This window comes from Empidonax traillii, unplaced genomic scaffold (genome assembly GCF_003031625.1).
Source record: "Empidonax traillii isolate 1590-97213 ecotype Southwest subspecies unplaced genomic scaffold, ASM303162v1 scaffold579:size954524, whole genome shotgun sequence".
Taxonomy (NCBI): domain Eukaryota; kingdom Metazoa; phylum Chordata; class Aves; order Passeriformes; family Tyrannidae; genus Empidonax; species Empidonax traillii.
Window position 1 is genome coordinate 222,953 of NW_020955772.1, and position 12,940 is coordinate 235,892.

At 48.8% G+C, this 12,940-nt stretch overlaps 1 protein-coding gene across 8 annotated transcripts in view; it reads left to right on the forward strand.

The window, feature by feature from the left end:
- Positions 1-12,940, forward strand: part of PPP1R12B (protein phosphatase 1 regulatory subunit 12B) — a 112,139-nt gene that overhangs the window by 73,633 nt on the left and 25,566 nt on the right. The window contains exon 1 of one of the 8 annotated variants that reach the window (XM_027898128.1): positions 11,095-11,639. The exons of the other annotated variants lie outside the window; for them this stretch is intronic. Coding sequence (XP_027753929.1) covers positions 11,538-11,639 — 102 coding nt within the window. The 5' untranslated portion in view covers positions 11,095-11,537. Of the gene's footprint in view, positions 1-11,094; positions 11,640-12,940 lie in introns of those variants that run through there. 8 annotated transcript variants of the gene reach the window in all.

Genomic DNA, 12,940 nt, shown 5'->3' on the forward strand with positions numbered 1-12,940 from the left:
GTCAAAGAAAATGTCTGTTGTCGTGAACTGCCTCCAGGACAGTCTGTATACAGCCCAGTATAAACGCCAGACACGTTAATGGAATTAACTTTTATGCAAGAATAACACTGAACCGCTTGATTGTGGATTACGATCGCAGTAAGTGGATTAAATAGGCTCCATTCCTGTCTCTCTGTGCTTTGATTTATGGAATGAGTGTTTTACATTCTGCAAAGCACCACTCAGGCCCACTCTGGTTTGTAAATAAGTGTTCTGCCTAATTGTACTGTTACCATAAAATCACCAGATGCAACTGGATACCAATATAAACTAAATCTCCGTCTTAGAAGGGCTGAATTTCTAAGCTTGATTCCATTAGTTCTAAGGGAAGACCAGTGAACAGAAAAATTCCTTACACAAACTAAATGTCACTGCTCATTCAGAGCTATGATTTGGGAGTCCCTGATTTTGGTGTGTCCTATTTCTCACCTGTATTTTTGCTTTTAGTGCCATTTTATCCTTCCACGGAGGCTTCAGTTTAGCTTTTGTCATCGTGCTGTTTGCCTTCTTGCAAAAGATGGGTTTGATGGATGACTAGGAGAGTGGGAATAGCTTTTGTTAAGTGTTTTGTGACTTGCCTGTCGTAGCCAGACTGGGTGTACTGGGAGCCCCCCGGAGTTATTGCCCCCTTTCCCAGTGCTGTGCAGGCTCACCCTGTGCCTGCAGACTGTGTTTGGAAGCCAGGGAAGGCTCCGAGTCCTCCACTTTTGGGACTCACATTGCCTAATATGGTAAGGTATGTCTGCATGGGCTGCACTGTTTTGCTGGGATACAAGGGAAAGTTGACCAGTAAAAGGGAACAAAATAGGTGAACTCCTGGCTGGCTGATAAGAAACTTGAATCCTTTAATCCAGGCAGCGCTGTACGGTGGTTTTCATGCTGTGCCTCATTGCTGCCGGCCCAGGGTCCCTTCTGGGGATTAAAGATACGAGTATTTTCCCCTGGTTTTACCCTGGAGTGTTTACTTCTAGCAGGGATGTGGTGTGACGTGGGAGGGAAACCATCTGGCCCCGGTCCAAGGGCACGTAGGTGGCACCGCGCGTCACTCGCCTGGTGTAGTCAAATCAGAGAGCGTTTCATTCTGGGTAAGGTAAAGCTGGGAGAGATTGGCTCTGGTTGGCCCTGTTTATAAACAAAATGCTCTCTAATGGGCTGTGTGTGCTGGGAGGAAAGGTCTTTAATATGTGTGAACAGCAACAGAAAACAGCAGCAAAGTGCTGCAGGAGCACGAGCTGATGCTGTGCCACAGAGCATGAACACGGGGAAGAGCAGCCTGACGGTGTTCAGAGTGCCTTGGCCTCCCTGGGAGGTGGAGGGCTCAGACACCAGAGAAATCAAAATTCACTCTGCAAATGTTTCTGCCCAAATAGTTCACATCTGCACGGAGGATTTGCCTCGTGAGTTCTCCAGCCTGACGTGCTTGTGTTGGATTTTCTTAACCTTAATATGTGGAGAAGGGCATCGGCCTAGCTGGCTGCTCTCCCTGTTGATGCAGCACTTTACTCCTCAGCCTGGCTCTGAGCTCCTGTTTACAGCTCCGGGAAAACATATTGTTTGTGCCCAAAGCCAAGTGATCCAAGTGGGTTATGTGCACTACAGGGTTACAGCTAAATGCCTTCAGGTGAATTCCTCTAATTCACCGAGTTGCTGAATTAGGAAGGTGTAATGTGAAGCAGTGGCTGTGATGGGGATGGGGATGAGTAACACAAAACCAGCTAAAATCCGATCTGTGAGTCCCGGGAAGATGAAGCAAAGCAGTGAGTCCTCCAGGAATGATTTCCAAGGTCACAGACTCATAACTATTTAAGGTAACTTTATGCTTTAGCATCTTGTTTAGTAGATTACTGTCAGAATTCTGGTGTAGTCTGAGGTGACTGATCTTTCTCAGTTGTCAGCATGTCCTTCCCCCTGCAGCCACGGAGCTGGGGTTGGCACTGCAGCACCCACCCACAGCTCCCTTGGCCTCTGCTGGCACTGCTGTTGGTTCAGATGATCCCAGTTCATCACTTTGCCTACATGGCAGCTATTGCACAAGGGTCCTGGGATCCTTTTGCCTTCTTCCCAGAAGGGGCTGGGAGCATTGTGATGGATAGGGTGACAGCAGGATCCGTGTGTGTGTGTGTGCATCTCCCCAGTGCAGGGTGGACACAGCACGGCCACTCCAGGAGTCAGAACCACTCTGTTCAGTGTGGCTGTTAGCCCAGAACCTGCTGCCCTGAGGAGCAGCATTGCTCCTGGACCATATCCCAAAGACAGAATAAATCCATCTTTTATGTCTAATTGTGTTTATAATTTTTGGCTTTTTGAAGGTTAACAGCGTATGGTTGTGCCTGTATATGTAATGGAGTATTGTGTCACTTTTTGTGGGAAACTGTCAAACTCTCCTCATGACATGCTCAAAATTACAGAAAGGAGAAGTATCTCTGACTGCTGAACTACTTTGAGCAGGTTCTGGGCCCCTCTGGGAGCTGGTGATTGTGCCTTGGTGTCAGTCATCCAGCAGGCTGAGGGGAATGTCTCTGTGGATGTGGCTGAAGTCATCCTCCAAAAAATCTGATGTGCTGGATTGAAATTCCTGCCTGCAGCAGGAGATGCCTGGGTAGGCCTTAATGGCCATGTCGTGATGACACAGTGTCTGCCTTGGAGAGAGGTGGGTTGGGGGGACAGTGGGAGAGGGCTGGAGCTGGGATGTGACGTGCTTGGGGCTTGTTTCTTGGCCCTTCTCCCTGGGGTGCTGGAGAATCCCCACTTGGAGTTCTGCATCCTGATGTGGGGCCTCAGCATCAGAAGGACATGGAGCTGCTGGAGACAGTCCAGAGGAGGCCCTGGAGATGCTCTGAGGGCTGGAGCCCCTTTGCCCTGGAGACAGACTGGGAGAGCTGGGGGTGTTCTGGAGAAGGGAAGGCTCCAGGGAGACCATGGAGGCCCTTCCAGTGCCTGAAGGGGCTCCAGGAGAGCTGGAGAGGGACTTTGGACAAGGAATGGAATGACAGGACAAGGGGGAATGGCTTCCCACTGCTAGAGGGCAGGGATAGATGGGATATTGGGAAGGAATTCTTCCCTGTGAGGGTGGGCAGGCCTTGGCACAGGTTGCCCAGAGAAGCTGTGGCTGCCCCTGGATCCCTGGAAGTGTCCAAGGCTGGGTTGGACAGGGCTTGGACCAACCTGGGCTAGTGGAAGATGTCCCTGCCTATAGCAGGGGAGTGCAATGAGGTGGTCTTTAAAGTCCCTTCCAACCCAAACCATTCAGTGATTCCAGGATTCCATGAATGCTTCTCTATGGCAAAGCCCCCATGAAACCAACTGTCCTTGTCTCGTGGCTGTGGCCTCCTGTGCAGGCTGGTGCAGTCCCACATTTAAGTAGTAAATTATTTATCTCCCAGATACGTCCAGAAAGAGTGAAAAGCTATATTGCCACATGGCTGAGAGAGAACTGAGGAGTAATCTAAATGTGTCTGGAAAACTGAAGTTAAATTCTCTGGCAAGAAAATATCCTTTGGAAACAACTACTGTAGGAAAAAATTGTGTGTTGCGGTGATGCAAGTGTGGTGATGCTGTTTGTCCCCCTTGTCTTTAAAAGGTCACTTTTTGTTCAGAGTTTGTATCCTCCCATATGCTTCTCTTCAGAAAAAGCCTCATGTTTGGAAAGCCATTGTTAGTTTTTTTGCTCTTGGACGTGGAGTTTCCCTATGAGAAGTAAAATCATTTGGCAGACAATTTTGTGTGTCAGGATGTTGAATCCTTAACTGCAAAACTCCTTCCTGGCAGGAATTTCCCACCTGCTCTGCTTTAATTCACGCTTCATTACTCGTTTGGGAGCCTACAAGGAAGGTGGAGAGGGACTTTTTAGGAGAGCATGTAGTGACAGGACAAGGGAGATGGCTTTAAACTGGCAGAGAGTAGCTTGAGATGAGATATTAGAAAAAAATTCTTCCCTGGGAGGGTGGGCAGGCCCTGGCACAGGTTGCCCAGAGAAGCTGTGGCTGCCCCATCCCTGGAAGTGTCCAAGGCGAGGTTGGACAGGGCTTGGAGCAACCTGGGCTGGTGGAAGGTGTCCCTGCCCATGGCAGGGAGATGGAACTGGATGGGCTTTAAGGTCCCTTCAACCCAGACCATTCCATGATTCCACAGTAGGTACCTGCCACGTACCCAGTGCTGGGCACTGTTGTTGGGTGGGTTTTTACCATATATGCAGACTTTTCATTGCTCTCAGATTTCATCCTTGGGAGTGAACATAACCTTCTGCACCACAACCTGCTGCTCGTGGAGGAAGGCCAGAAATAGGCTTGAAGCACAGTTGGACAGACAGGTTTTGCAGCTGTGGAGTGGCTGGGGTGGGTATGGAGAATGTGATGAATGTGGATGAAGAGCAGAATTGATCATGCCTATTGTGAGTGCCCCGACATTTCTATTTCCCTGTGTCATATTTTGGAAAGTCCCTTAGCTTGAAATAGCTGTTTCCATTTGGTTCTTGTACTGCTGTTTGCTTTCTCAGCTTCCCTGACATGGCCAGTTCATTTGTCCCCTCCCAACAGGAGCCTGTTGCTGCTGCTGTGTTGGTTTGTTGTTGCTGGTTATTGCCACTGTTACCATCCATTTCTGTAACCTCTGCCATCAACCTGTGTCAGGGGAGGGTTAGGCTGGATATCAGGAAAGGTTCTTCCCCCAGAGGGTGGTCTGGCACTGAACAGGCTCCCCAGGGCAGTGGTCATGGCCCTGCCAGAGCTCAGGGGGTGTTGGGACTCTCAGGGACAGGGTGGGATTGTTGGGGTGTCTGTGCAGAGCCAGGAGTTGGATTCAATGATCTTTCCAGCTCAGGAGATTTCATGATTCTATGAAATGTATTTTAATAGCACATTCAGAGAGGGAACATGAGCTTTTGTGGACTCTCAGAAACATTTCTGGTTTTGATACTTTCAAACTATGGGTTTGTCCTACCTCCTGCAGGTAAGTTCCTTCTGCTAAGTTCCCTATTCCTTTGCTCAAGAAGTGCAGGTCTAGTTTGGTTTACTGCTTGTCCTGAGCTTTATCATCAGATAATGATGAACTCAAGACAGTGAAACCCTCTCTGCAGCCTTCTCTTTAAATCCATTTCTCCCCCTCTGAAGTTAGGGATGTCCCAGAGGGGCTGGTGAACACTCCAGCTTCCCATCCTGCTGTACATGCTGGATTTAAGTCCAAGGTAAAGTCCAAGGCACTTTACCTTTCTTCCAAAAACTCAACTCTACTCCACAGAACTGCTGGAAGATATTCCTCCTGCATGCAGAATTGGGCACTTGCAGCTGCTAAAATGGTGTTTCCCTGCTGAGAATGGTGCTTTTTGAACTCTCTTCACCCCTGCTTTTTATTGAATCTATTTATAAGAAAGGAAAAAGCAAAGGATTCTGAAATTGTATATTTAAAATGTGCCATTCTCAGCCCACACTAAAATGATCTGTGTGTGCTGCTCAGTGCTCATCCAGGGATGTCGAAGGGGTGGCACTTCCAGCCTTATTATGATAAATTTGGTGATGGGAATAAAAAGTGGGGGAAAGATGATGCTATATATGCAATTATAGGCTGTCAGCTGCTGTGTGTGTGTCTGAGAAGAGAGGAAGATCCTTTCCTTCTGCTTCCTATCTGCAAGAGAGATCTGCTCCTGGGAATCCTGCTCCGTGCTCTGCGGATGGAAGCGCGTTCCCTCCTCGGTTTGGATTCCATTTATGGGAAACTGCAGCAGTGCCTGCACATCCCAATTACAGCACAGCCACTGCCTGACCACGCTGCTTTGCTCCAGCCCTCCAGCATTCTGTGCCCAGCATAACCCTGAGTGCCTCTTGCAGAGCTAAATAAACCCTGCAGAGCTGTAGTTGACCCTGGAAAGCTTGCTTTTAATTTTAAACTCATTTATTTACAGTGGGCTTTATGTATCATGTACAGTTGCTGTAGAGGAGCTGTTGTTGTTATTTCTTATTGTTTATTTGAATTACTGGATCTTGAGGCACAAAGTTCCATTAAATAAGCTGAATCAAATCCCCAGAAGTACAGATTGTAGACTAGAGTATGAGTAACGTTTTAACAACTTATTTTAAATGCAATAAGTCTTGGCCTTGTTACTGCTAAAGAAATTCATACATATATTTAAGTGTTTATCCACCCATATACAGACAGTTCCTTGGCTGTTCTATGCACACAGTTCCTTGGCTGTAGCTGCTGTTCAGCACATTAGTTATTGTAATCCAGCAGCTCCTCAGCTCCTTATGACTATGCCCCAGGGGTAATAATCTGCATTTTTGGGCCAGTTTTTAGCTCTCTGACTGTACAATGACATACTCAGCCAAAACTACCTGCTCAGGTTACCGACAGTGTCATGAGAACGTGACTGTTAATAACCAGTGCAGAGGGTAAGAGTGGAGCTGACTCTCTACATTTTCTAGGTTTAAAAAGACCAATTAAACACAAAAAGCCAACCACCCAACAAATACCACTAACCCCTGAGCTGCAGCTCATTCCTTCTCCTGCTCTGGGAGCATCTCCGTAGCTAAAGCAGAACAGCCTTGTCAGGGGAAAAACAACAAACACCACCCTATGGAATAGGGTCAGTGGTCTTAAAAGTCTTTTCCAGTCTTAATGACACGATGATTCTCTGGTTCTGTGATGAAGAGTGGCTTTTGGTCACATCCCCTGAGTTAAGTGAGGGTGCTGCTAGTTCCAAATTCACTCATTAAGCACTGAGATGAGCAGGTTTTCTCCAGAACCAGCAGAATTTCTTTGCACAGAGAGCAGTGGGTGCAGTGAATAAAGGGGAGAGAGCAGGAGGGTTAACAAGGCTAAGCCTTTTGTTTCCAGGTGAATTGCTTTCCAAATTTTTGGTAATATTCTAGAGACTTTTTACTGCAAGATGCCCTGTAGAAGAAACAGTGACTGGTATCCTGGTGTAGTGAGCAGGGACTGTAATCCTTCCTCTGACTGTGGAGCCCTGTGTGTGTAACCAAAGCTGTTCCTGTGGCAAACCCAACAGCCCAACAGGCTTTTCCTTTGCACTTGGGCCAATTCAGATGGAGTGGGAGACAAATGTGAGGCAAGCTCCTCTTCCAGGGCCAGAGCACTGGTGCCATTTAGGATGCACAAAGAACGCATGTGACATTCTGAGGCGAAAGGAATCACAGGATTTATTAAACTTTGCCCAGTTGTATGTGGAGGAGCGTTGGATGCCACCTTCCCCCTGCTTGGTGGTCTGCAGGGTTGTGTGGTGGAACAGGGATGGTGCCTGGCTGTGGGAAGCCCCGAGGGAAGGTCACAGTGGGAAGAATGTCCTGGAGCTGTGTGGGCCCAGTTTGTGTTTCCTGCTCCAGCTGAGCCTTGTGTAGCTGGAGACACCAACATGCTCTCCTGTGCTGGGAGATAGGGGAGGTTTGGCTGTGCATGAAAGAAGTCAGCTGGATGGGAATTAATTCAGTGGGGTGCAAGGCTGTGTGTTATACCTGGTGTGGAAAATGACAGCTAGGACATTAAAGATACAGCTTTGGGATAATTCATTCCAAAAATACCAACTACTCTCATTCTTCAAGTTTTATTAGAATTCTGGGCTCCCAAGAGGGCTCCTCCTCCTCTGCACTCTCAGATCACCCCTGAGCATCACTCTGCAGCTCTGGCTTCAACTTCCCACCTTTGTTTCCCAGTTTTGTCTGCTGCAGGTTAAAATGTTACAGTGCTGCTGATGTTTATTTTACCAGCATCATGTTCTGTAGGTGAAGATTTTCAGCACAGATGAAAGGGGTGTTTGTGTGTTCCTCTCAAATATTTAGCTCAGGGCTTCATCCTATTTCTGGTACGTCATTTTCTTGGTTATGGGTTCTCCTGTCTAATTTTAAAAATGGGGTTACAAACACAGGTGTCATCACCAAAGAAAGGGAGAGGACAGACACCTGAATGGACAAGGAAAGATCATGGAATCTCCTGACTTGGAAAGGACCCACAAGGACCATCGAGTCCAACTCCTGGCCCTGCTCAGGACACCCCAACAACACCCTGTCCCTCAGAGCATTATCCAAACACTCCTTGAGCTCTGTCAGCCTTAATGCTGTGACCACTTTCTGGGTGAAGGTGTCTGAAGAGTGATCATAGCCAAGACCACAGCTCTAACTACAGGAATAAACTACTTCATATAAATAAAACAAAGACATTATGCTGCAGTACAGTTGTGCTGCCTTAGTCCAAGATGAGGAGGAGCTCTAAGGTGATTTTACCCAGAAATAAGCCACAGCATGGAGTGAAGGTGCAGGCAGTCTTAGGGGTTTGTGTGCTGTGCTGATGAAAATGCTCATGGAAGGTGGGGTTTTTTTGCATGTCTTTCTGGAGGCTGTATAAATATCCTTTAGCAAAGTGCACAGCACCACAGCTAGAGCAGGTACCAGCCTGGTTCCTACTGAGGAATCTCCTGAACAGACAGGAACAGTCAGATCTAAACCACGACCTTGAGCATGACAAAGCTCAGGCTGTGAGGAACAGCAGCGAAGGAGCCTTGTGTTTCATCTTCCTCAGGGGACAAGTGTACAAAGCAGCAGGAAGAACCCCCTAAATCAGGCATTTATTGGAATAATGATGAAAAACATCGTGTTTTGCCATATTGCATCTCATGCTGCTCTCTGTCTCCTGCCTAATCAGACCTTCCTTTCTCTCTAGTGAGTTACTGTCCACTCAGTCTGTGAGAGATCTGCACGGGATGACTAATTAACTTTTAATTAGTAGGGAATAGTTCAGGCTGTGTTTTGGTTTTGGGCTGCGAGTTCTTTACCAAAATGCTGATTTTAGAGCTTTCTGGCCCCTCCTCAGCAGAAGCACGACCGTGGAGGGATGTGACAACAGATTGTTTGGGATGGGAGGGGAAGCCAAGCCCTGCAATTCTGAGCTGTGTAACTCCACCTTTGTGACTAAGCTGGGCTCTGGCAGCCTGGGAGCTGGGATTGGGACACCCCAGAGCACTGCTGGCCACACGGGTTTGCCCAGTTTCACTTACACTGTTTTGAAACCCCAGAAACTGAGAACTGGTGTGAAAGGATCACCCCTGTGTGCAGGGTCTATAAATATGCATTTAAAATGTCTGAATTACCTTGTTGTACAGCAGAGTTGGGCTCCAGACGTGGGGAGAGGTGGGTGATGAGAGCAACAGATGGAGGCTGGAAAGATCAAGGTCCTGCCCCAGCCTCCTGGAGCAGTGGGGTGCCTGTCACTGCTTTCTTGTGTGTCTGGACTTCATTTCCATACCTTTAAACGGGAATGCAGAGGTATTACCAGGCAGAATTAGACCTCTTCAAACCTTTTTCCTCCCCCTGCTGCAGTCGGTGGATGACAAGTCCCCTCCTTCCTCATGATGAATATCAAGTAGAAAGCTGATCTCACCGTGACTCTCTTAGTGCAGGACAATCCAACAGCCCTGTCTCCCACTCTCCCTGGTTGCTCAGCAATGCTGCATTGCCCCTGGAGAGTGAGGATGCTGGATGGCAGGAGAAATTACTGCAGCTGCTCTTCCGAGCCCCTTTTGCCCAGCTGTGTGCCGGTGAAATCACCAGGCAGGGCGCAGAAAGGGGCAGTACTTCAGAGCAATGAGAGTGGGGGAATACTCTTACAATATTTTTATGTAGATATTGTTCTGCACTTTGCAGAATGGTTTGGGTTGGACAGGACCTTAAAGCTCACCTTGTTCCACCCCCCTGCCATGGGCAGGAACACCTTCCAGTAGAACAGGGTGTTCCAAACCCCATCCAACCTGGCCTTGGTAGGAATTGTTTGATGTTAAGCAGTCTGTGAGCTGGATCAGGACATGGATGGGGTGACCCCAGGCACCCCATGACTCAGTCAGTGGCCAGGTTGAGTGGGTGTGAATGAATTCAGCTGAGCCTTACTGGAACTGGTCTAGTGCAGATAACTGGGCTGATGCTTTTCCAGCAATGAAAATCATAGATTTTCAACCTCATGGCTCCAAGATGGACTTTGTGTGTAAGAGCTGGAGGCGCTCCTGTGTCAGCTGCTCCAGGTGACCCTGCCTTGGCAGGGGCGTTGGAGTGGATGATCTCAAGGTTTCTTCCAACCCCAAACAGTCTGTGGTTTTGTGTGATTCTGTATGATTCTGTGAGCTACTAAATCATTCATGGTGATTTGAGGACATTTTTCAAATGAACATCCCGTGGGCTTACCTCGATGTGACGTGAGGGACACGCGCTTGCCTTCGCAGAGAGCAGTCCTGCCACTTCCCACTGAGCTTGTGCAGCAGCAGAGCTTGGCAGAGAGCTGGGAGTTCGGGAGAGGTGCATGCTCTCCACACCCTCTGTCCTTCCCTCCAAGCTCCTCTCTCCCTTCTCCTTGATCCCGAACACTCCCTCGAACCAGTGTACATTACACAAGCTCCGTGCCGCCCTGTCACAGCTCAAACAGGCTTGTGAGCAAACAACAAAAATCCTCTTGTGCTGCCAGAGTGTGTCCTCCCTTTCATGGCATGAGCTGCTCCATGCCCTTTAAATCATCTCCCTTTGTCGCAGCCTCCTGGAATTCGGGCTTTGCAAAGGTCGATTCACCTCGACATCCCACTCGCAGCCCAGCAGGCCCTGGGAGCTGGGGAGGGATTCTCTTTTCTCCCCATCTCTTTTTTTTTTTCTTTTTTTTTCCCTGCCCAAATCCCAAGCCCAATCCCAAACCCAATTTGGCAGCCCAAATCCCAAGCTGAAAGTGAATCGCTGCTGCTGGCTGCCCTCCAGCATTCCTCGCAGAGCGAGTCAGGATCTGGAATGTCAGAAGGCAGCGGCGGGAGGGACGGAGAAGCCTGTGCGCGGGTAACGGCGCCGGGAGGAGGAGGAGGAGGAGGAGGATGGAACAAAACCCAACTTCAGCTGGACTGCCCCTTTCCAAACCAGCGTTTGTTCCTGATTTATGCTTTTGTGTTTCGCTCAGAGCGTGCAGCTCCACACAGCGAGGGCAGAGCTCGCGGCCGCGCTCCGGAGTAAATCAGGCTTTGCTTTTCCTTTCCCTTTTTTTTTTGCCTTTTTCTTTTTTTCTTTTTTCTTTTTTTTCTTTTTTTTTTTTTTTTGGCAAAAGTTTCGTGTCTAGAGAAACCCAGCCGGTTTTCCAGCTCTCTTCTTGAGCTGGGAGTTTTTGCCTCCTGCAGTTCTTGGGGGGAGATAGATCCACCACTCTGGACAAGGGGAAATGTCCTTTGGCGGAGAAGTCGGGACGGGGTCGGGGCGGTGAGGCTGACACGGAGCAGCACCTGGCGCCGGAGCACAGCGAGTCCTTGACACCTTCTCTTCTTCTGCTCGGACAAGAAACATTGTGGAGCCTCAGCTCTCCCTGCAGCAGATTAATGCCTAAAATTATACACTCAAACAGCAGGGTTTAATTACCAGAGCCGTGAATAGTTTAATTAGTTTGTTCTGACCTTGGAAGAAGGACCTGCCCAGCGCCGTAAGAGCGACAGGAGAGCAAGAACTGGTGTTGCTTCTCAAAGACACCCAGCCCGCGAGGCCATGTCGTCCCTGTACACCAGGAGTAAGGAATACACTCGGAGCAGGAAGGCTCAGTCAGACTCTCCCCCGTCCTCTCCTTCCCCGATCGCAAAGACACTCAGAGTAAGCAGCTTTTTCCTTTCTGTATTACCCAGCTCAGCACGTGCTCCACGTGGAGCCTGGCGGTGGCGGTTTGTTGTCCTACCCTCGGAGACCTGCGGCTGTGGTTTCCTTAGGAAAGAGGATGGTTGAAATGAAACTTGGGAAGGTGCCTCTGCAGCAACAGGTTTTAAGCAGCTGTCAGAGTCCCTGCCCTGGGATTAGCTGTGTTAGTGGTGTAGGGAGTTGCTGGGGTGGTAGTTTCCCCCTGTCCTGGAACGTGGCTCTCCTGCTCGGCTGTTGCTGGATAAAAAGCTCCCCAGTGAAAATGAGGCACAACTTGACCAGCTTGTTAAGCTGCACTTTTTCCATAAACACTTTGATACTGCTGGTGAAACAAGGTTTGTGTCCAGCTTTCCACCCTGGGGCTGAGCTGGCCTGTGCTGTGGTTCTGTAATTTCAACACCACCAAAAAAGTGAAGAGAACCATCTGTAGGAGGCAAGTCAAGGTAGACAGCACCTTTCTTCTGCAAACCGGAGCTGCTGTCCCTGTCTCCCAAGGTGTTGGAAAGCTGGGAACGCTTCCTAACAGTGTAATAGCTCTGGAGTCATGGAAGAGCTTGTCACAAACCCTCCAGGTCCGTATCATTGTACAGGGCAGCCTCTTTGCCATCAAGAAATATTATCATGCCGGAGTCAAAGCCTGGAGGAATTAGTTTTTAACAGCCAGGCTAATTTTAGATGGGAGCATTAAATTAATCCCAGTACTGGTGTTTGCTCAAATCAGATATGCATTGTCTGCTCCATTGGCAGGGACAGATCTTGGTCTGGAAGGAGCCCGAAATATGTACAAAGGGTTTTAACCCACTGCCGTGGCGTTAATGGGAGCAGCTCCTGACCTTGGGAACTTCAGCCTCAAGGCTTCTCTGGCTGCTTGTTTGTCCTGGGCTGTTTTCTGTGATGCAGGAGCAGGGTCTGTGTTTCCTTCCACCTGCACACTGTTGGAGTGTCTCTGAGGGGATTTAGATAATCTAAAACTATCCCGTGTGCTTGGATGGACTTTGCTCATCACTGCTGTGATGAGCAATTACCATTCCTCACTGAACGGCCACAGTGTCGATCACCAGCCTGGTGACAGGTGGAGAACCTTCCAAGTGTGCTGAAAATGGTTTAATTTCTTTCAAAACACAAGTTTTTAAGGTCAGTCGTGTTCAGTGAACACAGACTAAGTCATTTCCACCCCCCTCTTACGCATCTGGACATGTGAAGGGGTGACAAACATCTCCCAGGAGCCGTGACTGCCGTGTGTCCAGAGCAGACTCACA